At 38.9% G+C, this 27845-nt stretch overlaps 1 protein-coding gene across 1 annotated transcript; it reads right to left on the bottom strand.

Annotated features, from left to right (window-relative positions):
• Positions 1-685: 685 nt before the first annotated feature.
• On the bottom strand, positions 686-25423 carry ART3 (ADP-ribosyltransferase 3). The gene is given in 10 exon segments (XM_023530879.1): positions 686-2182; positions 3622-3654; positions 6841-6873; positions 7456-7488; positions 8839-8886; positions 9830-9850; positions 10781-10813; positions 20810-21527; positions 25356-25387; positions 25390-25423. Coding segments are annotated over 10 exon segments (1128 nt in total). The 3' UTR covers positions 686-2039.
• Between the last annotated feature and the right edge of the window lie 2422 nt (positions 25424-27845).

The raw sequence follows: 27845 nt of genomic DNA, 5'->3' as shown, positions 1-27845 counted from the left end.
ACACATCTAAGCAATTAGGACATAACAAAATTACATTTTATCATTTTTACAACTTTTTGTTTTTTAAACCTTATTTCTAAAAATAAAAAATTCATTTTAATTACTTTTATATAATTCTGTCTGCTTCATTTGGTTCTGGGAGAATGACCATGTCTACACAAGTATTAAATTATAATCACAATTTAAGAATTTTAATCTTTCCTTGTTTTAAGTCTGATTTTTCCCTCCTGAGGAAACTATCAATGCTGATAATATTTGACGTGGGAAATAAACGTACTTCAGGTATCATCTAGGATAAAGAATTCTCTAATACGTCATTAGTATCTAAAAATACAAGAAAATCTGAATTAGACATCATAATGTGACATAGTCATTCACAACCAGATAATTTTAAACAATTGTTCTGACTGCAGATTGCATACCCAGGCTGCATCATGTTGGTTCCTCTTAGAAATGCTTTAAACTTTTCATTTCTGTGTGATGCATTGGCATGAATCTTGCCACTGTGCTAATTATGAGGAGAGTGAAGAATGTGCTGCACTGTATATACAGAGGCCATCCTCAGATCCCACTAAAGAATTTCTGTCCAGCTGCAGACTAGGTAGTTGTGTAGAAGACTGGGATCTTTAAAACCGATGATTTCCAGATTGCTGCTAGAAGTTTGCAGCCACTTTTGCCAAGTTTATAGCATGCAAACTTATTACTACTACTCTAATACCACCCTCTTTCATCACACTTTCCTACTCATTAGCAATTCCAACAGTGTTGGAAGACAAATTCTTTTTCTTCTTAGACCAGAAGATAGACACTCCCATCCTCATCCTCAGAGCCGACTTTGGAGGGAGTTTCTGTCCCCCTGTGCACCCTCTTATGGTAGGAAAAGTTGCTGATCTGATGAGCATTGTTCCTCACTGAGCTACACTCCCTAGTGGATGGATCACTCTCATGCATACCATTTTCACTTCTCTAGCTTTTCATTTTCTGTGTTCTGATATTGTTAGGCACCTAATTTCACAAGATAAATACCCTTACATAGGGCCAAAGGTCTGCCTTTTAAAGACAGACCCAGTGGGCCGCCTCGGTTTCAATCCCGCTGGTGACTTAACCGCATGTGTAAGGCAGGCCTGTGGTCCTTAATGTAGCTGGTCAGATAACAATTTGATCTGTACTAAAGGTATGTTCCAAGCAAGCGGTAACCAGGTTCTAGGTCTGGGCGAGGAAGAGGAGACAAGGTCCACTTTGGCCTCAGCACTAAGTTGTGTTCTCCAGCACAATTTACAGAAGTTCTGTGTTTAGTCTTCAACTGGCTAACAGTTCTTGTAGATAGTCCACTCAAAATTCTGAACGTGGAGAGAGGTAAATGGTGGAGTGAAAGCACACTGAACCCCCCCTAACACCTAGTTTGGATTTTATGCAGTTTTATGTAATATCTTTGAAATGGTCTTAAATCCTTTTTGAAACACTGGCGAAATATAAACAACTGTCAGTTACCAAAGCCCCATATCCAAGTCTCAATTCAACTACCACAGTACCTTGGGGAAAATGGTCCTATACTGTATAACTTCATTTTCCCTTACTTATTTAGCATACATATAGAGTACTGTCTACTTTTCTGGGTTAACATGAGATTCAAGTTAGAGACTGTATGTGAAACTGTTACGTTTATAGAAATAATGTTCATATATTGAGGGGTGATACTATTTGAAGTCAAAGTCTAATCCTTCAAAGATGAGTATCTTTAAAATGCTAATTCAAGAATTCATATTTTAATATCTGGCAATTCTACTGACATCTAATAATCTTAAAGTCTTTTATTGAATTCAATCAGAAGTATACAGGTTTTCTGCAGTCATAAGGTTTATATACAAATAAGTGAAAATGATTCTATGACATCTGGTCCAACTTTCTGAATTTGCAAAGTGAACAACATATGCGGTTCTTATTTTATTAATTGACTTTGGCCAATAAGTGACAAATACATCATTCCTTTTGATGATTTCCTATGGAATCCCTGTAGTGTATTTCAAGTAATAAATGTATCAGACTACAGAGCAACAAAGATATAAGACAGAAGCACTGATTAAAATGATGAATGTCCCAAACGATGGAAGGAGCATTTTGCCAGAAGATTCAGAGGGACGGACTTTGGGACCTGGAACTGGACCTGGAGCTGGACCTGGAGCTGTTAATGAAAACACATAATCATTGATATGTCTTTTTACTACCAAGTTCATCTATCTATATAATATATTCCAAATATGTAAACAAACATTCAAGTTGAGTTAGAAACTTAAGTACTTCTAACCAAGAACAATTTTCAAATAAATATCGTTCATTACAGATTTCACGCTATATTTTCATATAGATCATTAGGCTGTGCTGATCTAAGTTTTATCTAGGATTCCACAGGCTTTTTAATATCTATGTAGACAAAATAATTTTTTGTTGTTCAAGTTCTCTAGAATTCTCAGCAATTTTCTATTTCTATTTTTTGTATATATAGGCAAGGTAAAGTTTAATCCTATCTTTTCTATTTCAAGTATATTTCATGTGCATACTCTCATAGCTACCAATATACAACTGTATATTGCTGTAGTTTTAAACACTAAGCCCTAAAAGCTCATAAAAATTTTCATTTTTTACCCCATACATAAAACACTGCTCTGGAGAAAACTGCTTCCCTTTCATCTGAACTAATGGAAAGGAACAGTGGGGTCCATCTCGGGATGATCTGATTCACACTACCCTTAACTCAGACACCGGACTTCCGCTGTTCTGCTTAGACTGTACAAGGGAGGACTGACTGGAAGTATCCAAATGAGATCACCGCTTGGATTTCATAAGTGAGGCCAAGAGAAATCACCAGTAAATTTTATAAAAGCCTTCAACTCATTTGTCGATTTACTTGTTATAATTATAAACATGCAGTTATATGTGCACAGATGGGGAAATGCTTTAGTTTGTTACTATTAGAGCAGTGGTTTTTAAGGGAGGCAGTACTGCCCACTAAAAGGCAGTTAGAAGTTTGTCGGTATTCTTCGACTGTCACCACAGTGGAAGGGGTGGAAGTAGAGGGCTAGTTTTGCACCATGAAAAATCAACCCACTTCCACACAAATTTCAAATGCACTGCTAGACACATACATAATTTCACAGCTCAAACCAGAACTTAAATCAGTTTTATATATAAAAATAAGTTTTTTGGATAGTTTCAATAAACATTAGCTTCTACCTAGGGCCCCCTGTGTAATTTTGTTATAAATTATAGTTAGGACATTATATTGACTGTTTAAATGGGTGCAGGTAGGTCTTATCTATGAATTTTGTTTCAGAATAGTATCAGAGCTTTATAAAATATGTTATAAAAAGGGAGAACTGGGTTGACAAGGTTGAGAATAACTGCTCTAAACAGTACAGTCTCTACACAGTTCAAAATAACTGTTCAAGAAACAGTCCAGTTCTCCCACCATATACACACACACGAATATTTGGATATGACATTATATTCTGTTAGGATGCCTTACATTTTTGAAACTTTGTTCCTTTTATTAAGAAAAAATAAAATTTATTTTCTACATTGCAGATCAAACATTTTATAGACTAAGGAAATGAGATTTCTTACTAGGATTGTTGATTTCTTCTTGACTTTCATATTCTACAATATAAACAGATTTGGGGTTAATTGCATTGTACACTTATTTATACAGAAGAGAAAAATCTGATTAAATGATAAGCAAACCTAGTTATTTCTGGGAGTGGGCCTGAGGAGCAGGTTATTAGGTTTAGAGGTATGTGTGCGGTTGCAGGGAGGGTTCAATTTTTACTCATTTGCACTCTTTGAATTTTTTTTTTTTACCATGTATGTTTCCACTAAAAGAATGATTAAAATTTTAATTACAAAAGTACTTTCTTTAGATTTAGATTCCTAAGTACAACATTAATACCTACCATTTGAGTGCTTACTATGTGTCACACATTGTGCAAATGCTTTATGTATATGTCACCTTTATTTCTTACAGTCCTAGAAGGTAGGTATAGTTATCCATATTATACATATGTTCCTCAAAATGTATCAGAGGTAGTCAGTGGGAGCAAGGTCTGATTTCAAAGTCTCTGCTCCTGATTATATTATGTTACACTCCTCCAAGTTGTGTGCCTAGCATTGAAATATTAATATTGCCATATTTTGATGACATTGAAGGCAAATGCCAATTATAGGAGCCCAGGATAGAGGTGTGTCTTTTAAAACTAAATCTAGATGAAAGACAAGTCTCATGTGACAGAAAGTGAACAAAACTTGAAAAGTCTGAGTCCTGGTTCTCCTTCTAGCACTTTACAGGTTCCTTAACCTTGCTATGTTCTATTCCATGTCCTCATCTCTGAAGTGGCAAAAACAGTATCTTGGATTAAATGAGATCCAGCATAAATGTTTTGACCAAAACAACAACAACAACAACAACAACAACAACAACAACAACAACGTGCACTTATACATAGCTTTCTAGGAGAGGCACAATACAAAAGAGTCCCAGCAAAACCTAGTAGCCTATCTGTTGGAGGACATGGGGACTGCAGTGAGAAGCGTGGAACGGTTTGTCCTATGCTGTACCACACCTCTTTGACAATGCTATTCCTGTGACTACAGATCCTCTCACCAGCCAGCTCACCTGGGGAAGCCTCCTGCCCCATTCTGGAATAGACAGGTGCAGCTGGAAGCCAACCGTTCCAGTTTCAGATCAAGCACCTTTTTCTCTGCTTGGCCCTGAGAGCCATAAGAGCAGACTGGGATGTCAGAAGCTATATAGCCAAGGTGTCCTCCCCAGAGCCCTGAACACTGGGCTAACTGAATGATTGTGGTAAAGGACTCAGAACTCCATGGTGCCTCCATCCCCAATAAAAAAAATGTATTATTAGGTTTTTCATCTGGTTGTATCACTTTTATTCCTAAATGAGAAAAGAGTTCCAGATGATTAAATAAAGACAGCTACCATATACTGCTATTTTAAACTATTCATGTCCCGGTATTTTATCTTAAGAGGTTAATCAGTCTTGCAAGACAGACATTTTCTTCATTTTACAGATGTGGAAGGAGAGGTCCAGAAAAGTGACGTAACTTATACAAAGTCACCCAGAGGAAAATGGCAGAGGAGATACTTCAGGAAGCTGAGTCTCGCTATCTTCAATCCCCAAACCCTGCTCAGCAGCTGCCTTTCAGACAACCAGTACGCTTACTAAAGTGCCTCTGACAGTACTATGCAAACTCGGTTCCAGAGAGCTAAAGCTGTACGCACACAGGGTGTCGCATAGGTGTCATCAGAGGTTCACTTCCAGGTTGTGGCCAAATCCAACAGTGCAAACCTGGTGAACATATAGAGCTGCTGAGCCCTCTCTCGGGGCCTACGTCTGGGCTTTAGGTAGTTAGCTATGAACATGTGTTTCTGTGCACAGACGGAATTTCCACAGATGTAACGAAGGACAAAGCTAGCACTGTATGCATGGATATAATTTAGTGAATGCCAAAAAATCTAATTTCTTTAACGGATCATCATTCTATGATGACAAACCTATCAAAAATTATTTTCAAAACACTGCATGAACTCAAGAGAAGGGGTTTAAGCACTGGATACAGGCTTGTACCCCGAAGTTTTATGTTTTTACAGTCTTTACAGATATTCCCATAAGGTAAACATGACAAGGGTTAGCCATGTTTGATGACAATTCTGAGGCATAGAGAAGTGTCACTACTGTCCACAGCTCTCTGGTAAAATATTATGTCCACTTTTTAAAAAAATTGTTTCAGGAAAAAATTAAGTTTGAGAGTCTTTCTTAGTTTTTCCTGCCCTTCTAAGGAACTTAGCAGGAGTCACTCTTAGTTTCTCTGGCCATAGAACTTAAGGCCCCTCAATGGCCTTGCCTTCCAATTAAAGCTTCACACTTTATAAATACCCATATCACAGCTATATCTTAAAGGTGGGGTCAATCTGCCATGGTGAATACACTGGAAAAACACATGATGAACTGCAAATCTTAAGGAAGGAGTACTTGGTCATATGTTAAGAGACCTGGGTCCTTCACTTACTTATGTGATTTTGTGCAAAGTACTTGGGCTCCTCTGTATACTTAATGGTGACAGTTATGTCTATGTTCCCCACCCCAAATTGGCAGCTTCCTCTCTGGCCTGCCTACCACTGCTTACCAGATAATGGAAAAAGATTCTGGAATTTTCATTCCTAAAAGAGAAGTTTTCAGTGACTTGCAGTTTGCTCCAGTGAGTACAATTTCCAAACTCTTGTCTGATGAGCTCAAGTGACACAAGCGCCAAAGGTCCCTCTACCGTTGTAGTTTCTGGCTTTTTGTTTAAAAGTTGCACAGTGATGGTTACATGAACCATCACTGCAAATCCACACCAAGCTTAGAGGAGCCTTCTGACATGGCACCTTCAAATCAGTCTCTACGTAGAGCCAGGAGAATACTACGTTTTGTTACCTTGAGACCCTAGAGGCTGAGATGGTAGCCAAAGCTAACAGCTTTCATATGAAGTTAAAGTTTCTATTGAGTAACTTTAGCTACAGAACCTGGCAGGTGCTGGACTGCACGTACCCAGGTCCCAGCAGCCCTGCCTACAGCCATGTCCCCACAGAGCCAACTTTCTTGCTCCAGGAACAAAAGCAAAGGCACTCCTCTACTCTCTTTCCCAGCTAAAGCTTGTAGAACGATTGGCAGGCAGCTGTAAGAGAAATATTAATGAATAACCAGTCTCATGACAATATTCTCTTTAATGCCAGGGGAGTCCTTCTCTCCTCATATTTGAGCCCAGAGAGTGAAAAGAAAGCTGTCTTACCAGGTATCTGGATCGGTTCATGGCTCTTCGTAACTATAGACAAATGAGTGCTGGTCAGTGTTAATGCTCCCTTTGTCTACACTCCCCAACCCCCCACCCCCGCGCCAATCTCTGACACTTAAAAAAGGGAAAGAAAACAGTAACAACAAAAACACATTTCAATGGTTCTTCATTCTCTACCTGGACAAAACCCAACTCCTTAGCCAGCCTATGTGTCTCCAACCTTATCTTCATAAGGCAGTCCTAGCCCATCGGCTTTTAAATAGAACAGTACTGGGTGTGAGACTCTGCCTGGTTTAGTTCTATTGTCATTATAGTTATAAGCTTTATGATTAGGCAGCCTTCTTAACCCCTCTGACCTTCAATTCCTTATTTATGCCAAAGCCATCTTTACTTTGCAGGTCCGTAGTAAATGATGATTAAAAGAGCTACATCATAAAAGTGCTTAGTATACTGCATAAAAGATGATAAGCAGTCAATAAATGGAGTCCCTCTGTTCTGGCTTAACTCATTCCTCAAACTCCACGTCCGGTAATATCCTTAGTCCTAAGACTCCTCATGCCTCCTCCTAACCTTGTAGCTGGTCTCAGAGAGTAAAGTAAAAAGATCACTTACCAGGTAACACAGTGGACTCCTGGCTTTTCATTCCTAAAGATGAGAATAGGAACTATTTAGTAAAAAATGCAATTGGCTTAAAAATTAATTTAATCTTATATTTATATGGCTATTTAGAGTGGAAAGCTCTAAAAATGTTGAGAAATGGCAGAGGACAGAGTAACGGAGAAAACTCTATAATTTAAGGTATGCAGCATAATGATTTAACTTATGTATATTGTGTAATGATTACCACAATAAGTTTAGTTAGCATCCATCATCTCATATAGATACAAAAAAACAGAAAGAAAACAATGTTTTCTTCCTTGTGATGAGACCTTTTAGGATCTACTCTCTCAGCAACTTTCAAACACACCATACAGCAGTGGTGAAAATAGCCATCATGCTGTTCATTCCACCCCAGGACTTATTTATCTTATAACGGGAGGTTTGAACCTTTTTACACTTTTTAATGAAGTTGATATTATTCTCTATATGATGTTTTATTTCGTATTTTTATTTGCCACTGTATGTAAGTACTTTCTCATATCTTTATTTTTCAAAAATGATTTTTCAGTGTTTCATAATATGAAGATAATTTGTTTAAATAATATCTAACTGTTGGACACTAAGGTTCTTATAAATTTTTGGCTACCTTAACACTGTGTAAACATTTTTGTACACATTTTATACATAAAGATTTATGATTATTTCCTTAGAACGAATATTTAAAAATGTTATAACTGGGTTAAAAGGTATGAACATTTTCAAAGCTAGTAATACATACTATCAAAGTGTCTTCCAGAAAAGTTCCAATTTATGATCTTACCAGTAATTTATGAGTGTTCCTGTCCCAGTACCCTTGAGGACATTTGAATAATGTCATTTTTAAACAACAAAAACAAAGACAAAAACTTGGGAATGAGCTGTACTTAGGAGCATATTCGATTATCTAAAAGATATGGCTAATGGCATTTGTTAAATTGCTGGAAGCAGAATATACAAAATCCTTTTAATTTAGGAAAAACTAATGCCATTTTTAACTGCCCCTTCCCAACACCCTATGTCACAAGAGTTTGTGGAATAATCAATTACACTCTCCTCTATCTATGCAACAACTAGCATAAAGCAGAAAATAATATGTTCTCTAGAGCTGGTTCCTCATGTCATGTCTCTTAACTGCTCCACTGGGATGACCTAAGGACTGTCAGGAGACACAGGGAGCTGCTGTGTCATCTTTATGAAGAAGTCCAACTGAGGGTCTCTGATACATGAAACTAGTAAGCTAAAGTGAGTTGCTATTCCTCTTCCCAACATTCCTTACTAGGCCATGCCCACCTGCTCCCACCCCTAAGGGAGCTGTCTTGCAAATGTAAGCGCCCAGAGTTTATGAAAATGTCTTACCAGGGTCTTCGAGCTTCTGGTTTTTATCACCTATGTTATAAAAAGAAACTTTCTAGTTTTAATGATATAACAAAATCACTGAGAGTTACTATAGTTACAGCAAAATTATTTTCAGATAATATGGCCATAAAGAACCACTTGGTATGTCCAGGAAATTAATACTGCTAAATTTAAGTGTCAGCCAGAATCTAAATACGCTTTGGCTAATTGGGCTGGAACCTTCCTCTGACCCTTCTACTAAAAAAAAACAATCACGTGTAGCAAGTCTCCCGGAGATTTCAATGAACTAGAAAAATGTGTGTTGTGAAAAGTTACTTGGGGTCCCTGAAAAGTGACCAGTTGAACTTGTGCGCAATGGACCAACAAGAGGTGTTGCTAAGCAAGTCCTCAGAGGCATGAAATGCTTCATATCAGGACAGGAAATATCTTCCAAACATCAAATAAAATGCATACTTAATGCAAGGCCAGATACCTTTCTCTCTTCAATAACAAAAACCTTACTGTAGCTACATGGGCCAAATATATAAGGAACTCAAATGCAAACAAGTGATTTAGGCCATATCACAATAAGTGGAAACTTAGGGAGAGAAAAAAGGATGAAATCACCTAGATATTTTAGTCAAATGGTACCAAACATTACCATATTTGAAAGGTATAAACGACTGACTTTTCTGTTTTCATCTGAATGGTGTCACACAGGCTAATCTCAATGACAATAGAGCCCTCAGACCTGTCAAGAACAACTAGCTCTTCAGGTCCCACCAACCTCATTCCCCAGAATGTTCAGATTTCCAGAGAGCGTATCCTCTCATGTACAGAGAGGCTAATTTCCCCAGAATAGATTCTTTTTTCCCCTCCATCGTATCTGCCCAGTTACTCCTTCATATCAGCAAAATACTCTTTCTTCAGCTATGAATTGAATTTGCTAAACAAAAACTACTAAACAGCTATGAAAGATTATTTTTTTAAATGAGAGCACACTTACCAGGGCTGGAGATGGGTTGAAAATATTCTGAAATACAAACATGTTTTCAATACATAGCACTATGCTCAGATGTCAACGTCATATTCAGTCTATTTTCAGACATTTGTTAATGATAAAAATTTGAGTTGGCTTACATTTAAGGTACGTGTGAAACATGGTAAGAAGAGAAATATAAAAGCTTCAATCTCGAAAACAAATGGATGTGAATTCATTTCGATTACATGAAGAATAATTCATAGAAAAACTAGCTGGGAAGACAGCTAGAAATGGACCCTTACTTTCAAACTTTTTAATAAGGAAATCTTCCAAACAATCCACCCAGAGCATGCATCAGCCCAAGGTATTTTCTGGCAACTCTGGTTCAACCTGTAGAGCCTAAATGATAATGCTATTCCTAAATACTCTTAGAATTCCTATTTACCTACCCAAATCTTTTCCATGATCCTCTAAGGATTATCTGTTGTCACAGCCACCCACTACCCCCCACCACCTCCGCCCCAGGAAGCTGAGACCACATAACCATGCAGCCACTCCGCCCCCACCAGGCTCCCACCTTGAGCTATATTCACTCTATTCCTTCATTAATCTCCCAAATGTTATTTCCTAAGATATCAAAACATACGGTTTTAAGTCTAGCTCTGTGCATAGGAATCATGTCAGGGCATTCAGGAGTCCTTAGGTTAGGGAGATAGCAGCACGGGTCTCTACGTGCCCAAGGCAAATGCAGTGTTTGAGAGAAGGGACACAGGCAAGGCTGAGGTGAGGGTGAGAGGAATGTAACCAGCAGTGGGTCCTGGGCCTTTTATCTGAAAAGGTAGCAGCGTTAGCACAACTCAGCCTTGAGGAAATGATGGCTGACAGTATGACAGTATGGTGGGGTAGTTCTGACCTACGCTTATGAGAAATAACACTGATAAAATTCCCATTACAGAGATAATACTTTAAAGTATATCTTACCCATGTTCTCAACACAATTTGCAGTTTTTAGTCCTGAAACATAAAGATAGAGGTTTATTAGTTAGACACAATCTACCCTAGTAAAGATTTCAAACTTGTCTGTGGCTATTGGTAATTAATCTATCAGCTCTTAGCCTATCAGACCCATAATTTAGTGGGATGCAAATTGCAGAACAATTACATTTTTATATTCATATCACAGCTACCAAATAACAGTATGATCTTTGATAAAACATCTAACATTTCTGGAATTCAGCTTCCTTATCTGCATTTTCTACTGTACCTCAAATGACCTCGAAAGGCCCATCTAAAGCTAACACTTAATGATTCTATTCTATGATTAGTCTGTGAAAGTTAGGAGAAAATTTACCTGTCTATTCAATTAATCCTCTCTCCAGATACTAAATGTCCTCAAAAGCAAGCCTATCCCCTTACTATCACAATTATTCATTAGAGAAAAAGAATCTCAATCAGAACTTCAAGATCCTCAGATATATGAAGAAAGATCCTTCACATTCATACAGAAAAACAGAGTTGGTCTGCCCTAGAACACTGATCTGTATGTAAGGAGATCCACCATTTTCGAACAATTGGAATATGGCACCTAAAAGTATACCTTTATAAGGTTCTAGGCCCTTCTTGCTAGTCATGCCCTAGAAAAAATCATCAGTGGTGCAGTGATTCCCCTGAGAATTGATATAAAAGGGAACTGAATAGCCTGTCCAACTGTGGTTAAGGCAAGAAGGTCAGTGAGAGGGTGTTTAGATTTGGTGCCAGGATGAACCATGAGGGTTTCCCCAAATGCCACACAAAGGTCTAAATGTTTTATGGTCTCTTCTCCATGCCTGGCTAACTCACTGACCTAATCAAGTTCAGTTATCTGAGGATGAATCTCTCCATCCAAGATGGGGGAGTCCCTGAGAGGCGTGGTTTCACTATGAGAGATGTTCTCTTCTAAAATCTGCTCTCAAATCCTGCTTCATTTGTGGAGTTTGAACCAAGAATCCAGGTGACTTGGTCCAGTTTCTACTGATCCAAGAAATGGTACAGATCTGTCAGAATCTGGATGGTTAACCTCAGGTGTTTGGCTAGACTGGAAATTAAAATAAAAACAAAAACAAAAAACAGTTCTAGAGACAATTATAAAATGTCTCAGCAGGAGATGAGTGGATGCAAGCCTTACCCAGAGGGCTTAGTTGAGGGGAAGGTGAAGGTGAGGGGAGCTATGGATGAGAAAGCTACAGATACAATAGATTCAGCCTGGGGACTAGGCACTGGGGTGTTTTTAAAGACTTTATCTTTTGTCTGTAGCACAAATTAGAACATGTTTCTCAAAGTGTAGTCTTCCAGTCACATACTTCAGAATCACCTGGGTGCTTAGTAAAATTGCAAATTCTAGGACTCTAGCCAGGGCTATTGATACAGAATTTCTAGGAGTGATGCCTTGCAATCCCCATTTTAAATAAGCACTCCAAGTGACTTTAATGCACAAAATTTTGAGAGCCCCTTCGGTAGTAGGCTCGTGTATTTTATTGGAATTTTTGATAACTAATGTTTTAAAAAGTTAGAGGCGTACAGCATGATGTTTTAATTTACATATATTGTGAAATGATTATTACAGAGTCAGCTAACACTTGAGGTCGGGTATCTTTTAACGTTTAACACAGATCCATTTAGTCAAGACTTCATTTCTCCGCCCTATTTGACTCTGGATTTAATTTTCCATTAGCATTGTAAGCAGCAGGAAAGTAATCAAACTATTTTGGGTTTCTAAAGAAGTAGCAGGGTTAAAAATGGTAAGAGACTGATTCAGAAATAAATGAGAGGAAGCACATATATAATACACAGGGAATAAAAAAGTGAATAGAACCACATATTCAACAGATGTAAAAAGACACAAGATTACTATGATTACCTTAATGCCAATAAATTTGAAATATAAGACAAATGGACAAATTTCTAGAAAAATATAACTTATCAAAAATAACTCAAGAATAAATAGAAAACTCAAATGGTAATATAAGTATTAGTTTAATTCTTTTTCCACACAGAAAATACCAGGATAATTTGGTTTTTACATAGCGATAAAGCAAAGGTAGCTGCACAGACGGAGATCTTCAAAGGTTCCCCCAAATATTCAGCAAGTGCTGATTAGCTTATATGTGTGAGGAAACTCCCTAAGGCCAGGAAAGAACCCACAGGATCAAGACACAATGGAAAACCTGATAAGCTGTCATTTTAGTAGAGAACTCTACAGTAAGAAGCCATAGAAGCCATCCAGACAATAATAAATAAAGCTCTCCCAAGAGTTCCCTATCTCCTCCATATCCCAAGAAATTACAGATGTCTGTGACCAAACTTATAGCTGACTGGACTTTCTGGCAACAAGACTACAGCAGTATTTCTTGGCCACTGGGCTTCTGGACACAAGGACTTCCCCCCTTTGCAGAGCTATCGCTAGCCTGTTACTAGGCCTAACTGAGACAAACCATCTCACTGAAATAAAAGTCATAATTCTCCAACCCAATATCTTATCGGGCAATGAGTTCTCTCTAAACTACATTCACATAGGTAGGACAAACTCCCAAAAGATCCACTGTTATATAAAAATTTTACCTCCAATTAAGGGCCAAACCTAGCTCCTAAACCCTTAGCCACTTTCACACTTACATTTATTAGACCTGCAGTTTCCAAACAATGGCAAGGTGTACCTGAATGCTACAGAACACTTACAGGGGTGTGAAGAGATGTCTTAACATTTCAAGACAAACACAGCCCTAGTTGATTCTGTCAGATACCACATGAATTACTAGCTTGAGGTAGAATGTAGTTTCCAAGTTATATCATGTTACATTCTGTTCCATCACATCATATATTTGCAAAGCTGGATTTTCAGGAATTGTTTCAATGAAAAGCACATGTTTGTGGAACAGGAAGTAAGGTGGTGTCTAATCTAATTCCAAGGTTTGAGAAGCTGTGCAGCGTCCAGTAGGCACATATGACCCATTAACAAATTATTGTGCTTAAGAACGAAATAATTGTTTGTTTGTTTTTGTTTTTTAGTGTAGGGAGCATTAAAAATCTTGCTCCCTGGCATATGTGGTCAGTTTGGCTCAAATAAACTCAAAAAATTTTTTTTAAATTTTTATGTGTATTATTTTTTCAAATGAGTATTAAGATGTCAGGACATAAACACTTACTGAGTAGTCTGACTACTTAATAAGTGAATCTTTGGGGTATTTCTTTTAGCCTAGGAACACTGTGAAAAAAAATTATGACAACACTAAGGAAAAGACAAGCCTGAGTACCTCTCTACACCAGACATTACAAACGCCCTACCTACAACTTTATCCAAACTTCTGGATCAATGGGGGCCTCGCCTACAAGACGTCATACCTGTAAAGACAGCACAGTTCTCTAACAAAACAGCCTGCCCTGAGGCTGGGCACATCCAATGGAATTCTGCATCCACCCATTGTAATGATGGGTGTCCAGTAGGTGATCCATTGCCTTGGATCCTATGCATGAGGAGCTGACCTTCAAATGATGATTCTGGCAAGGAGCAAACCGCCTTGGAACTGACTGAAACCTACCTTTATGTACACTCATGCACCAACACTAATGCCCGAATTGTATGATCAGGCCCCTGAAACACCCAGAACTGGATTACTAAGCCCACATGCAGTCCCTCTTTATGGAAAAAAAAAAAACAGCAAAAACAACTCATGAACTCTGTCTTTATGTTACTTAAGTACATACTCATATGAAATGACTGCATCTGAAGAAAAGCATTTTTTAGAGAACGACGAAGCAAATCAAGCCTGTGTGACCATTGTCTCTACTACAGCTTCTGGCTCTATAAGCAAATCTACCACAGTAAGGAAATTATTTATAAAGGACTAGGACTTCAAATGAAAAATTCTACCAGCTTCTCCAATAAAGATCCCTACAGGGCTGTCCTCAGCTATTTTTAAGTTGCCCACAACCATGCCTTTACTGAATTCTCAAGCACCAAGGTTGGAGAATGAGGGGAATTGGAAGAAGAGTATATTTCTCGTCTTTTTGCAGGAGTGTGCTTGTTCTGACCTTAGTGGTAGGTGGATATTCACATATCTTTTACTTCAGTAAATATGTATTTCATATGACCTCAGCACACATACTGATCATATTGATCAGATCAAAAACACCAGTATATGAAACTGGATGCTGACTTTGCTCCCAGTAGTTCTGTGACTACTCTACTCTGCCTGCAGAGGGTCACATCATTACAGAAGAATAGACAATTTGGACCATTCCCAAGAGGAGGTAATGGGTTGGAATTACGGTAAGTGGCTTCTGACATGGCTCCCAATGCCCCTGCCTCCTGATATTCATGCCTTTGTCTGAGCCTCTCCTCTTGAGTGTGGACTGAACCTACTGACTTACTTCTAGCAAACACAATAAAGCAAGTGATGAGCTCTCACTTCCATAATTAGGCTGCAAAAGACTGTGACTTGCTGGCACCCCCTCTTGCTCTCTCGCTCACTCTGATGAAGCAAGATGCCATGTTGTGAGATAGGCACGGTATGGAGAGGCCTCTGAGGCTAGGAACGAGGGAGGCCTCCGGCCCACAGCTCGTAAGGAACCGAGGCCTTAGTCAACGATGCACCCGGAACTGTATCCCACCAACACCAGGTGAGTGAGCTGGGAAGCAGATCTTCTCCAGTCAAGTCTTATGATGACTGCAGCCTTGTAAGAGACCTAGAGCCAAAAGACCCATCTACACTGTGCCCAGGTTCCTGACCCACAGCAACTGTGAGAAAATAAATATGGTTTTAAGCCTCTAAATTTTGGAGTAATTTCTTATGTAGTTATGAATAACCAATACAGATGTGAGGGTCAGTTTTACATGTCAACTTGTCTGGGGTACAGTCCCCAGTTATTCAATCAAACACTACTAGCTGTTGCCTTGAAAGTGTGTGTAGATGTGATTAGCATTTATAATCAGTTAACGTGAAGTGAGGGGCCTGTTTCGATCAGTTGAAAGGCCTTAGATTAACCTCTGAGGCTTCTCAGAAGAAGAAACTCTGTCCATGGACAGCAGCTTCTTGACAGCCTGACCCATGGATTTCAGACTTGCCTTGTCAGCCCCACATTCACGTAAGCCAATTCCTTGCAGTTAAAGATAATATGTATTTCCTACTGATGCTGCTTCTCTAGTTTAACCCTGACTGATAGAATAGGGATGAAGAAGTCTGACTGGTGACAGTCTGGAGAAGGCTGGTGGTAAAGAGCTCGCCCCTCTCCCTTCTCCTATAAATATGAATAAACAGTCTGAACAGCCTTCCAAATTATTCTAGGCACTGATTCATATGTGAATTTCTCCTGGTGATGGATATATCACATTCTGTCTGGCCTGTTCACACAGGATCTTCCTGATACGCCAACCTCAGACAACAGCGCAGAAACCTGAGTACTCCCAAAGAAGGCTAAGAAGGCTGTCAATCAGAACCAATGAAGGTACTTACAGTTAATGGGCTATTGAGGGCTAGGGGCAGATTTAAAGATAATATACCTAGAGAGTCCTATAGGTTCATCTTCCTTCTCCCTTTTGATGGCTTGGTAAAGAGCTGGCTCAACAGGTCTGAGTAAGCTCAACAAAGCAGACTAATACCAGCCACTGGAGTTCAGGGGCTTCTCCTTTCTAACAAGGTCACTTTTCCAGCCAGGGAAACTTGATATTCTCTGACTCCATGACTCTATTAATATGTAGGACTTATCTACACATATATAGCCTGCCCCCTCCCTACAGAAACGCTGTCCAACATGCTAGATGATCTATGCTCAGGCTGTTCAGTAAAATAATGAGAGTTCAGGGAATGCTGTGTGCTCTATTATTTCTCTGCTTATAAATTTTCTTCCAATAAACCTTGTATCTCACTGTAAGGTCCAGGGAATCCAAAAGCTATGGCTTCCTGTTAGGTATTAATAATTCGTCTACAGTCCTCCCCAAACCAGGTGAAATTTTCCAATGGGGTCATGTTTAGCTATTAAGCGATGTAGCCTAATTACACGTTTATCAACTTTTCTAGGAAAACGGTATAGAAGAAGGTTAACTTACAGTAGTTTTCCCATGAGGAAGGAAAAAGGATTTTGTCACCATTTACTCACAGTTCACTCTCATAATCTTGGGTTAATACCAAGATTAGTATCTTTGCCCACTAGGAACTGTATTGTCTAATAGGACACTAGTATTCTCTCCACTTCCTAGCCAACTGAACTATTTTTTTAACTAGTTTTTGTAAGGCTCATAATACATTTTTATCTTGGAAATCATAAGCGAGTTCAAAACAATAACACGACTGTTAACACTAAATTTAGTACAGTATAACATGTTGTCTCTTTTAGGAATATTGTCTTTTTTCATGAAGAATTATAGTCAGTCACAAGGGAACAAGGTTCCAATTATATCCTCTTGGTTTGTGCTTTTTAAGTTCTTGTTATTACCCTTTATAGTGTTTCAAAAAGCTTAGCTTTAATAATCACTTTAGAGTTCTTGACCCTAGGTTCCCACTAGTTGTCTCTAGGTGGCAGCAGAGGACACTGGTTAGACTCCAGTCTGGCGTTAAACCAAGTGCAGTGGCCTGATTTTGGAGCTCTCCAAATAAATAGCACACCCGAGCCTCCACAAAGGTCTTGTGGCTGGTGTGAACATTAACCTGCAGTGGAGCCTCTGCCTGACGTTGTAGGTAGGCCCACAGAGGTGTGCCCAATCCCTTTCCCGTTCCTCCTTCCTCATGCGGGGCTCATAATGCACTTGCCCATACAGGTCTGAGCTTTGGCTCATTCTCCATCAACCCAATGGCTCCACCCCTTTTGTTCATCATAATCCCACTCACGAACATGGACTCTGGGCTTTGTTGCCCACCTCTATCAACCAACCAAATCCCAGTGATCAATTTGACCTGCAGCTACTGCAGCCAGGGTTTCTGTATAACCAATACCTCCACAGAAGGCATTTGGCTGAATGCATTAGGAACAACAAAAGTGGTATCATTCTGTCAGCCTAGCTGCAACTGGGTTTCCAGCAGTGATGTGCTGGTAAAGTACAACAGGTTACGGGGTGCGGGATGGGGGTCTGGATATGTAGTGTTTGTTGATTTCCATGGCATAACTCATTCATGGCCAATTTCAAGCTACTTTGATGTATGAGGAATTGGGAAGAGATGCATGTCCACAGTCACCTCCCATAAGCTGGTATGAGCTGGCTCCAACTGGTTTGGGTTTTGGCCAGGTCCAATATATGGCTGGTGAGGGGGAAGCGCACTTTTCTCTCAACACAAATGTACTCACTCCAGTCTTCATCTGTCCCTCTAGGTGAACAGTTAGTGTCACTGGCTTGCAACTCAGAGCCAGCACTAGGATGCGGCAAATAAGGTGCCTAGAGTACAAACCTGACGGAGGCACTCACTCTTAGGATCGTGCAAATGCAGATGCTGCAAGTATATGACCCTGACACTGAGGGCTCCCTTAAATTCTGTGTCCTAGGCACCTCAATAGCTACACAGCTTCCACCATTAAATCCTAAGTGGATCAGCACTCCCATGCATGAGGTCTCATCAGCACTTCCCCATCTGTTCTTTTTTATCTCACAGTGCCTTGGTCACATTGAATCAAGGTCTGAAGGTCTATTCCACTTCTAAGGCCCTACTGCAATATTCACTCTACTTGACCAGCAGTCATGGTTTTGGGTTCAGCTAGACAATCACACTCACAAGACCCCAAAAGGCCCTCACCTCACCACCTGACTCAGCTTTGCAGAAGAACACAAGGCAGAGAACACAGCATACTGTTTAGCAATAGGACAGCATCAGGTATATCCCTTCAATTCAAGTCCTTGCAGCAGTCCGGGGCTGTCCTTTAGCCCCGCAAATGATGATTCACTTACAAGGAAACATGATTACACAGGTGGGTGCAGGAACCATCCTAGTTTAGTAGCCTCATGTCATATATCTATTTGTTGCAGAAGACAATATTTCTTATACCAGTCAATGAGTGTACTTCCAGGAATCAGCAAGAACATCTGGGTGTAGCACAACACATTCAGGAGTACCCAGTGCTATGGCTTCTTCCAAGTATAGTTCATTCACAAGCCTCCCAGCTCAGATTCACATTACCAATCAAGGGCATGTTTACCATTAAGCAATTTAGCATTAGGCATTCCACCTTTGGTAGATTTCTGAGAAATGGTGCTAGAATAAGATCACCAGGAGGCCATTTTCATGAGAGGAAGGAGAAAAGGTTTTGTTAACCCTTTACTCATATACACCGAGGCACAACATCATAAAATTTCAGAATGTTGGGAATAAAGAAAACATCTTAAAACCTCCCAGAGGGGGAAAAACATGTCTCATTCAAAGTTTTAGTAATTAGAATCGCTTTACCCTTTTCACAGCAGCACCAGAAACTAGAAGACTGTGGAGGAACATCTCCAAAATCCCAAAGAAAATAATTTCCGAAACAGAAATACAAATCTACACAAACTATTATTCGAGCCTAAAGGTAGATTTTTCAGACATGCAAAGTCTTAGAAAATTTGCCTCAATGTCCCTTTCTTCAGAAAACTTCCAGAGAACTCTCACCCCCACCAAACAAAGGAGGAATTCAAGGAAGAGGAGGGGATCCAACACATAGAGGAGTCCTCACAGGGAGACGTCCTACACGTCTCAGAAGAGTAGTGAGTGAAAAGGGGTTTTAGGACACTCAACAGGCCCAAAGAGCATATCATAGAAGCTCTAAAGAGGTGAGGGTAAATTACTGATGGCATATAAAAAAGTAAAGAAACAAAAAAATTATACAACTAATAATCCTAGGGTAAAAGAGGTATTTAAAAAAGCCCCAATCTTTACTACACTGGGAGAATGGAAAGGAGGAAATGCACGAATACTGAGGAGGGTGGTGGTTATCACATACTTTTACTTCACTGACCTAACAGCTATTTCTAATTCCTTTCTCCCTTGCCTCCCTATACCACAGAGGCTGGAAATGCTAACTACCCCCTTCCCAAGCTCTTCTTACATGTAGTCACGAATGACAAAGTGGCCACCCCAGTCAATGGTGTGCATCAGAAATCTACAAAGAGTCCTGGCAAAACTTTTACTTTCCTGATTAAACAGGCAGATTTGGCTGCAATTTCTTCTCCCCTTCTTTTTATCTTAAACATAGGTTTATGCCTACAGCTGCGACAACGACACTGAAAACACGAATCAACAAACCAACATACCAAGACTGGCAGAACAGAAAGAGCCTGGGTTACTCATATCACTGAGCCACTGTACCAACCTGGACAGCCTACCTCTAGACTTCTTGTGAAATGAGAGTGATCAGGCAGGTTTTCTGTTACAGCTGAATGCAATAAAGAATTCCTAATGCATGAGAGCTACTCATTCTCTAGAATGCGAAGTCATTAAATAATATCTAAAAGTTAAAAATCAAAAAATGACAAGCTGAAGCATGTGATTTATTTAGAAACATGGTATTAAGCACCTGAAAAAAAAAAAGCTAAAAAAAATAAAATGGATGCCACTGAGGAGTGGCACCTGGTGATGGAGAGGGGTAGAAAGTGGAGGTTGCTATTTTTCAAGCTTAGCCTTATAGCAGTATTTTGGGCCAGGTATTACTTTGTTGTGGGGGGCGGTCCTATGCAGTGTTTAGCAGTGTCCTTGGCTTCTACCCATTAGATGCTAGTGGTAACTGGGGATAGCTGTGACAACTAAAAATGTTTCTAGCCATTTCCAAATGACCCTGAGGGACAAAACTGACCCTGGTTGAGAACCATTGCCTTATAATACTATTTTAACTTTCAATAATACTATAAATGTATCAATTTGATAAAATTAAATTTTGGAAAAAGAAATTAACAGCATGAAAGGAGCTAGACTAGAGACCACCAATGCCAACACCTCTTGATTTCCTTCCTGACCTTTCCCTGGTCCTAAAAATCCCACTCCTTCCCTCCCAGACAAGCACAGACAGAGCCGGGACACTTACCTCCTAGAAATGCACACTCGTAATGGCTGCAGGTCTTGTTTGTGCTTTGAAGGATAAGGTTATTGCTAGTCCCATCCTGTGACACATGAAAAACCTCATTCAGAGGTATTAAAATAACTTTTTCACTTCCACTTTCTTTAACAAAAAATTTTTCAACGGCAACTCCAAAGCACGTGTGGATGGTTAACAGAATGTGTTGGTCACTTGCAGCTTGAGGTTTGGCTGAATATGCCAAGGTGAAATGGCCAAATCTGGCTTGATTTAGGCCTCCAAAGGTAAAAGAAGTACCCTGGCTTGTGCTGTACACCACATTTTTGTAACTGTCCTCACAAGGTCTTCTCAGCAACTGCAGGGCTTTTGTCAGGTAAAAATGAAAAGCTTTAAACTGGAAGCCATAAATATAATCTTTTCGAGATTGGCCAGCCATCTTCACAGCTTCATTGAACAGGTGGTAAAAGGGAGTTTGCTCTTGAGCTTCAGAAATATATGCCGTCAGGGCTATTCCATGGTTATCCTTAAAACTCATAGGTAGAAAGATCTGAGGCTTCTCAGCTTCCCATTTGGCTTTTGCATTTTCCCACACAGCCTCTAAGGGCTGGTGGTTTGCTTTTTCTTCCTTGAGCAGTTGGGGAACATATTTGATTTCCATTCTGTCACTACATTTCTGGTATTCATCATCAAATGCATCATCTGCCATGTCTAACATTTCAGCCTTCACCTTCAAAGGAAAAGGACATCAATACCCTTGAACAAGATAGTTGGTATATATCATCTTCTCTCACATTACTGCCCCCATACTCTCATGCCCTGCCAAGAATCTCTCCCTTGCTTACAACCAGCTTTGGATATGTTTTTATTAGGAAGTATATTCCATTGATATTGATAACTTTCTCAGCTCTGACCTATTTGTGTGAAAGAATAAATATCAGTGGTGAGATATGGATATGATTATGCCTATAACTCATTCATCTGAATCTTGTGGTACAGAGAAAAGACCAATGAGTATGAAACTGAAGAAATGGGTGGCAGTCCTGGCTTTGAAAATATTCTTAGCCAGATTTCCCCAACCCCGCAAGACTGTCAAGTGAATCTGAAATCATGTGTGAAATACTATACGTGATAAATACATAATGGCAAGTATTACCCCTTTTCCTTTAAGATCACACCCTCCATTGTCTACGTGGTTTGGGGAGGAGTGATTCTGCACCTTCGGCTCCAGTGATAAGTGATGAAACAAGCTTAAACACCAGAGCACTCTTTCTTCCTCTACAACCATAGGCTCTAAGGATAATATTGGCTTATGATAGTTATCCTTTTAGTTCCATGGAGCATCCTGTCTGCAAATAAAGCCAACACAGACAGGCCTGCAAAACCGAGAGGTGGAGAGAGAGATGAGGCCCTAATAACATTATTTAAGGCCCTGGATCTGGCTGTACCGGAAGACTGTATTTCACTTTAGTCAAAAGAATCAATAAATTCCCTATCTGCTTGAGCAAGTTTGTGTTGTTTCTGCTATATACAACTGAAAAAGTTCTAATGCATCTTTAAATGATATATATAAGATAAGATTAACACTAGTTTGGAGTCAGATAGATCTGGGTTCAAATTCTATGTCTGTTACTAACCAGGTATTAATCAGATATGAACGTTACTTGACATTTCTGAGCTTCAGTTTTTTCATCTAAAAATGAGGATAAAGTGAGTAAATAATATTTTAATTGCAGGACTGTTGTGAGGATTAAATGATATAATGAATATATGCGAAGCCCTTGGCCCCATGCCTCACACAGATCAAGCCTTCAACAAACTGTAGTTATGTTTATTTCGTGATAGGAATATATATGTTATCCTGTAAGTTCCTCAGGGGCAGAATCGGCATTATATTTATCTTTTTGAAATCTAAGCATCTACATATTCAAGTGAATTAAATAAGAAACCTGTACTATGGCCTATTCATTAAGAAATAGGATGAGCATATCTACCCAGGGACACGATTTAAGAGTTTCTACAAATAAAAGAATAATGCCCTCCACATCATTCTCTCCATTATTCTTATACTACTTGTATGGTACACTGGTTGCATAAGCGGCAACTCCAGTTGGAGAATTTATAGACACAGAGAGATTGAATAACCTGTCTGGAATTGAGATGTGAACCCAGGCTATCTGGCTCCAGTCTGTCCTTCTTAACCAAAATGTTCTGCTTCCAAAGATGAAGACCACTGACATTTACACAGCACTTTTAAGAGTTTAATTTTGTCTTCATGACAACCCTTATGAAAAGCTGGGCAGACAACTCATAACACCATTATACAAATGAAGGAATTATGCTGGCATCAGAAACTGTCTTGATTACCAGCCACAGAACATTGTGCTGGGGAAATCATTGAGACCCCTGTACTCCTGGGTCTGTAGGTCAGTTTCTTGAAGTGGAAATCTGAGCTTCACGAGATCGAATCACTGCCATTGCCTGGCCAAGAAATGTACTTTCCTCTGCAGCACAGAATGTACCAGAGATGGTATCTTGGGTACTAACGGCTGATTTTTCTTCAAGACTTCAACATATTATAAGACATCATACCCTGAAACCACCACTTTCCATGTTCCTCATATCCTATCAGAGTTGATCCAATACATTCCTGTCTATTCTATGCCTCTAACCAGTCTCCACATGTCTAATTTTAGACATCAAGTCTTTCTGGCCCAAGGCCATGGTTGATTGTGTGTTCTGTACAGTGAGTGCCCTGAGCAGTGAAAAAGTTCACAAATGCCACTACCATTCAGGGACAACTGGATGGACCATAAGGCACCCGCATGAAAGGCTAGGGGAACACACTGATTATATTTTCTTCCTCTGATTTGTCCACTGAAACAAAAGCCAATACTGATGAAATTCAATTACTAAAAATTTATTACAAAAATATGGAAATGACCTAATTGTTCAAGAAAATAAATTGGTTAAATAAATTATAGAACATTCATAGAATACATTAAAATTATGTTGCAAAAGAATATTAAAAATGCAAATAAAAACTGCAGGGAGGTACTACTTCATACCCATTAGGGTGGCTATAATGATAAGAAAATAAAAGAAAATAAGTGTGGCAAGATTGTAGAGACACTGAACCTTTATATGCTGCTGGTGGGAATGTAAAATGGTATAGCCACTGTAGAAAAGTTTGGCAGTTCTTTAAAATGTTAAACATAGAGTTACCATATGCTCCAGCAATTCTACTCCTAAGTATATATCCAAGAGAACTGAAAACCTATGTTCACACAAAAACTTATCCATGGAAGTTCATAGCAGCACCACTCATTCATAAGAGCCAAAAAATAGAAAAAACCCAAATGTCCATCAACTGATGAATGCGTAAACAAAATGTGGTATAACCAACCACACAATGGAATATTACTCACATATAAAAAGAATAAAGTACAAATATATGCCACAACATGGATGAACCTTAAAAACGTTATGCTAAATTGAAAGAAGCCACATAAAGGACAAATATGCATGATTCCATTCAGATGAAATGTCCAGAATAGGTAAATCCATAGAGACAGAACACAAATGGGGGTGGCCAGGGGATTCAGGGAAAGGGGAACTGGGACCGACCGCTAACAGCTACAGGGTGTCTTTTGGAGTGATGGGAACATTCTGTAATGAGACAGTGGTACAACTATGCACAACAAGTGAATATATGAAAACCACTGAATTTTACACTTTAAAATGGTGAATTCTTATATGTGACTTATACCTCAATAAAAAATCACACTGCAGTACAGGCAACAGGATATATAATGATTTTATAGACAATGGATCAGAATACTGAATTTAAAAAAGGATAAAATGTTAAGAATTCAAGATGTTTTAAAGAAGGTACTTCATATCAATGGACAAATACTCAGTAGTGATGTGGCAGCTAACAATGTGGGGGGAAAATAAAGTGAGATACCTGGCTCATATTTTATATAAAAATATGTTAAGCATATTTAAAGATTCAACTGCAAAAAATAAAATCATAAAAGTTCTATGAGAAAAAAATACTAACTGTGAGAAAATTGTCATTATATAACTTTAATAGAAAACGTGTAACCAAACACTGCGGTGTCATTTTATTTGTAGAAAAATACATATTTTCAGAATATTTAATGATATAGAGAGACATCTATAGCACAGTATTAACTTAAAAAGAGAGTAAAAAATGTACTGTGTGAACCCATTTTTGTAAACACACACACTCACACAGAAAGAGAGAGAGAGAAAAGCCAAGAAGAATGCACACCAACAGACTGAGTCTTTCTCTCTGAGTGGAGACTGTAGATGATTTTTACTTTCATCGTTTTGCTTAAATTAATGTTTTCAATTTTCTACAGTTAACATACATCAAATGTGTAAAATGAAAAGATGAAAGCTACTTATAAAAAACTGATTTACTTATTCTATCTGCCCTTGCTTGCAATATCAACCCACGTAGATGCCTTGGGCGATGTTATAACAAGAGTCCCTATCCCAATCACCACATGCTTCCCATTCCCAACATTACCTGGAAGATTTCCATAAGAATCATAGCTGACACAGCATGGTGACCATTTCAAAATGTCCTGTCTTCATTTTTCTCTTCTAAATTAAAATGAAGAAATTTCAATTCAGTAGACTTAAAAAAGAGGCTTAGGAAAGTAGATAAGCAGGATGATACACTATATATATTTTCATTCTGGGTGAGAGTGGGTATCATGACGGTCAGGAAGTGATTATCAATAAATTTCAATGGCTGAGGAAACGAAAGCTCAGAAAACTTCAGCAATTTGCTCAAGATTAAATCTACCATTTCCATTCTCCTCCAGATATGTTGTCTCCCCCACCATAGTCACTGATGCTCATATTTTATTCCTATCGCTCAATATCCCCTCTGCATAAACAGGAAACGAACACCAGCTAAAACAAAACTAAAACAAAAACATTTCAAAACTGGTCCCCTAGCTCCCAGTTCCAAGAATTCTCCAGGAGCTAATAACCATGCACATCATTCTATTCTTCTATCTTCTTTGCAAATCAAATCATGCCTATTTGGGTAGGATGGAGGAGATGATGAGGCCAGTAGTGGTACAAACCACACGGTTCTCCAAGGGACCTCCCTCCCGCAAATATTCACATTCAAGAGAAGCTCAAGGATAAAACTTTCTGAAGGCGGGAATGAGAATAAGAAGGAACTGAGTAGGCAGCAATTCTAATAAGATTATACAACTGCTGGCTTAATGCCCAATATTTATCCCAATGTTTATGAGACTGAAAGGGGTAAGTGGGAGGGTAAGAGGACCTCAGGGGCTGAAGCTGTCCCAGAGCCATCAACAGATTCAATTAAAGGTTGATCTACAGTTCCTTCCACATATTTACAACAAAGTTGACATTACTGGAACTGAACTAAAATTTCTATTTTATCCTACCAATTACCATATTCTGGCATCTGAATATGGGAATGAACAGCACAGGGGAAAGGAAGATAGCTTTCCCTTTGGCCTAGATTCCCACCTTTAGGCTGTTTGTTTCACTAAAGGTATTAAAATATAGTACCAAAATGCCACTTTTGTGTTAAACTTCCCTTTCCAAAAAAAGATTTGGAATATAAGATTTGACAAATAGCTATCACAAGGCAGTATGTGTCAAGAAATCTCAGAATCAGGTTTTTGGGTTTTTTATTTCCTAATTCTTCACTTCTGTAGTCTCAGTGTAAATAAGTAAAAATGTTTACCTGGCTTTTCTGCCTGTGGAGGAGTTTTAAATGATGCTAGGTCTCAAACTGTTTCCCCACTCTCTCAGTTGTAGTGAGCGAGTCTTCAGGTTGGGAGACTGTTGACAGTGAGAGCTGAGAAGCGAATGCTTTTCTTTTTATAAACACCCCCAGCAGTAACTTGGCAGTGGCACATTACTCCATTTGTGTTCTGCTATTTATATCTGGCCCCCACGCTATCCCTTGGAATCACTGCTGTTAACACATGGAATCTCCAAGAGGCTTGTAAAGCCGCAGCAATTCCCTCTAACCACACAGCATGTTCAGTTCTGAGCCCTTAGCTGTGGGCTTCTCAGAGAGTGATCACTTCCCAGTCCTAACCTTTTGACTCTGAGTAAAGCAAGATTTTACCCTAGATAGATGCTTCACATAACTAAAAACACTTGCTGTGTTAATCGCTGGCAATGGTGATAGCTATCACCATTCACTCAACTCACTTACTGTATTTCAGATACTGTGCCAGATGCTGAGGATAAACAAGCAAGTAAAACAAAGTACTAAAAAGCATTCACGATCTAATAAAAGACGTGAATGTGTATATTGAGACTGAAAACATGAAGAATCTTATGTACAGAGAAAGTGCAGTGAGAACACTACGAAGGGAAGGATTTGGTAATACCTGTCACCTGAACAAGGTACACATAGTAAAACTATTGACCACAATGCTGAAGAACTCTTAAGAGTTCACTGACTATGGATAAAAAATGGTGAAATGTCCCAGGAAATGCATGCATATATACATCAAAATACATCAATCAAATGTATTAGATAGTAGCACTATTTGTAATAGCCAAAAACTGTAAACCATCCAAATGCCTATCAATGATAAAATGGATAAATTGTGGTATTTTCATAAAATAGATTTTGTATAACTTTGAAAATGAATAAACTCTAACCGTATAAACAAATGTGGATAAATCTTACTAACAAAATTTTGAGCAAGGGAAAAACAAGTATATACTGCATGATTAATTAACATAGAGTAGTGAATCGCCAAAACACACCTACGGTATTTGATGTCAGAACAGCGGTTACTCCAAGTGGGAGGTAGTAACCGGAAGAGAAGAGGCACCAGGGGAGTAGCATCTGGGATGCTACTTAGGTTCTGTTTTCAGTTCTGGGTATTACATTCGTGTATTCAGTTTGTGAAAATTCATCAAGCTATATACTTATACATATTTTCTTGTGTGTATGTGTATGTGCGTGTGTACATACATATATTACTCAAACATTTTTTTATTATTA

The sequence above is a fragment of the Pteropus vampyrus genome, unplaced genomic scaffold (assembly GCF_000151845.1).
Source record: "Pteropus vampyrus isolate Shadow unplaced genomic scaffold, Pvam_2.0 Scaffold56, whole genome shotgun sequence".
In the NCBI taxonomy this organism is placed as follows: Eukaryota; Metazoa; Chordata; class Mammalia; order Chiroptera; family Pteropodidae; genus Pteropus; species Pteropus vampyrus.
Note: the sequence above shows the minus strand (reverse complement) of the source record. Positions and strands in the feature narration are given on the sequence as shown.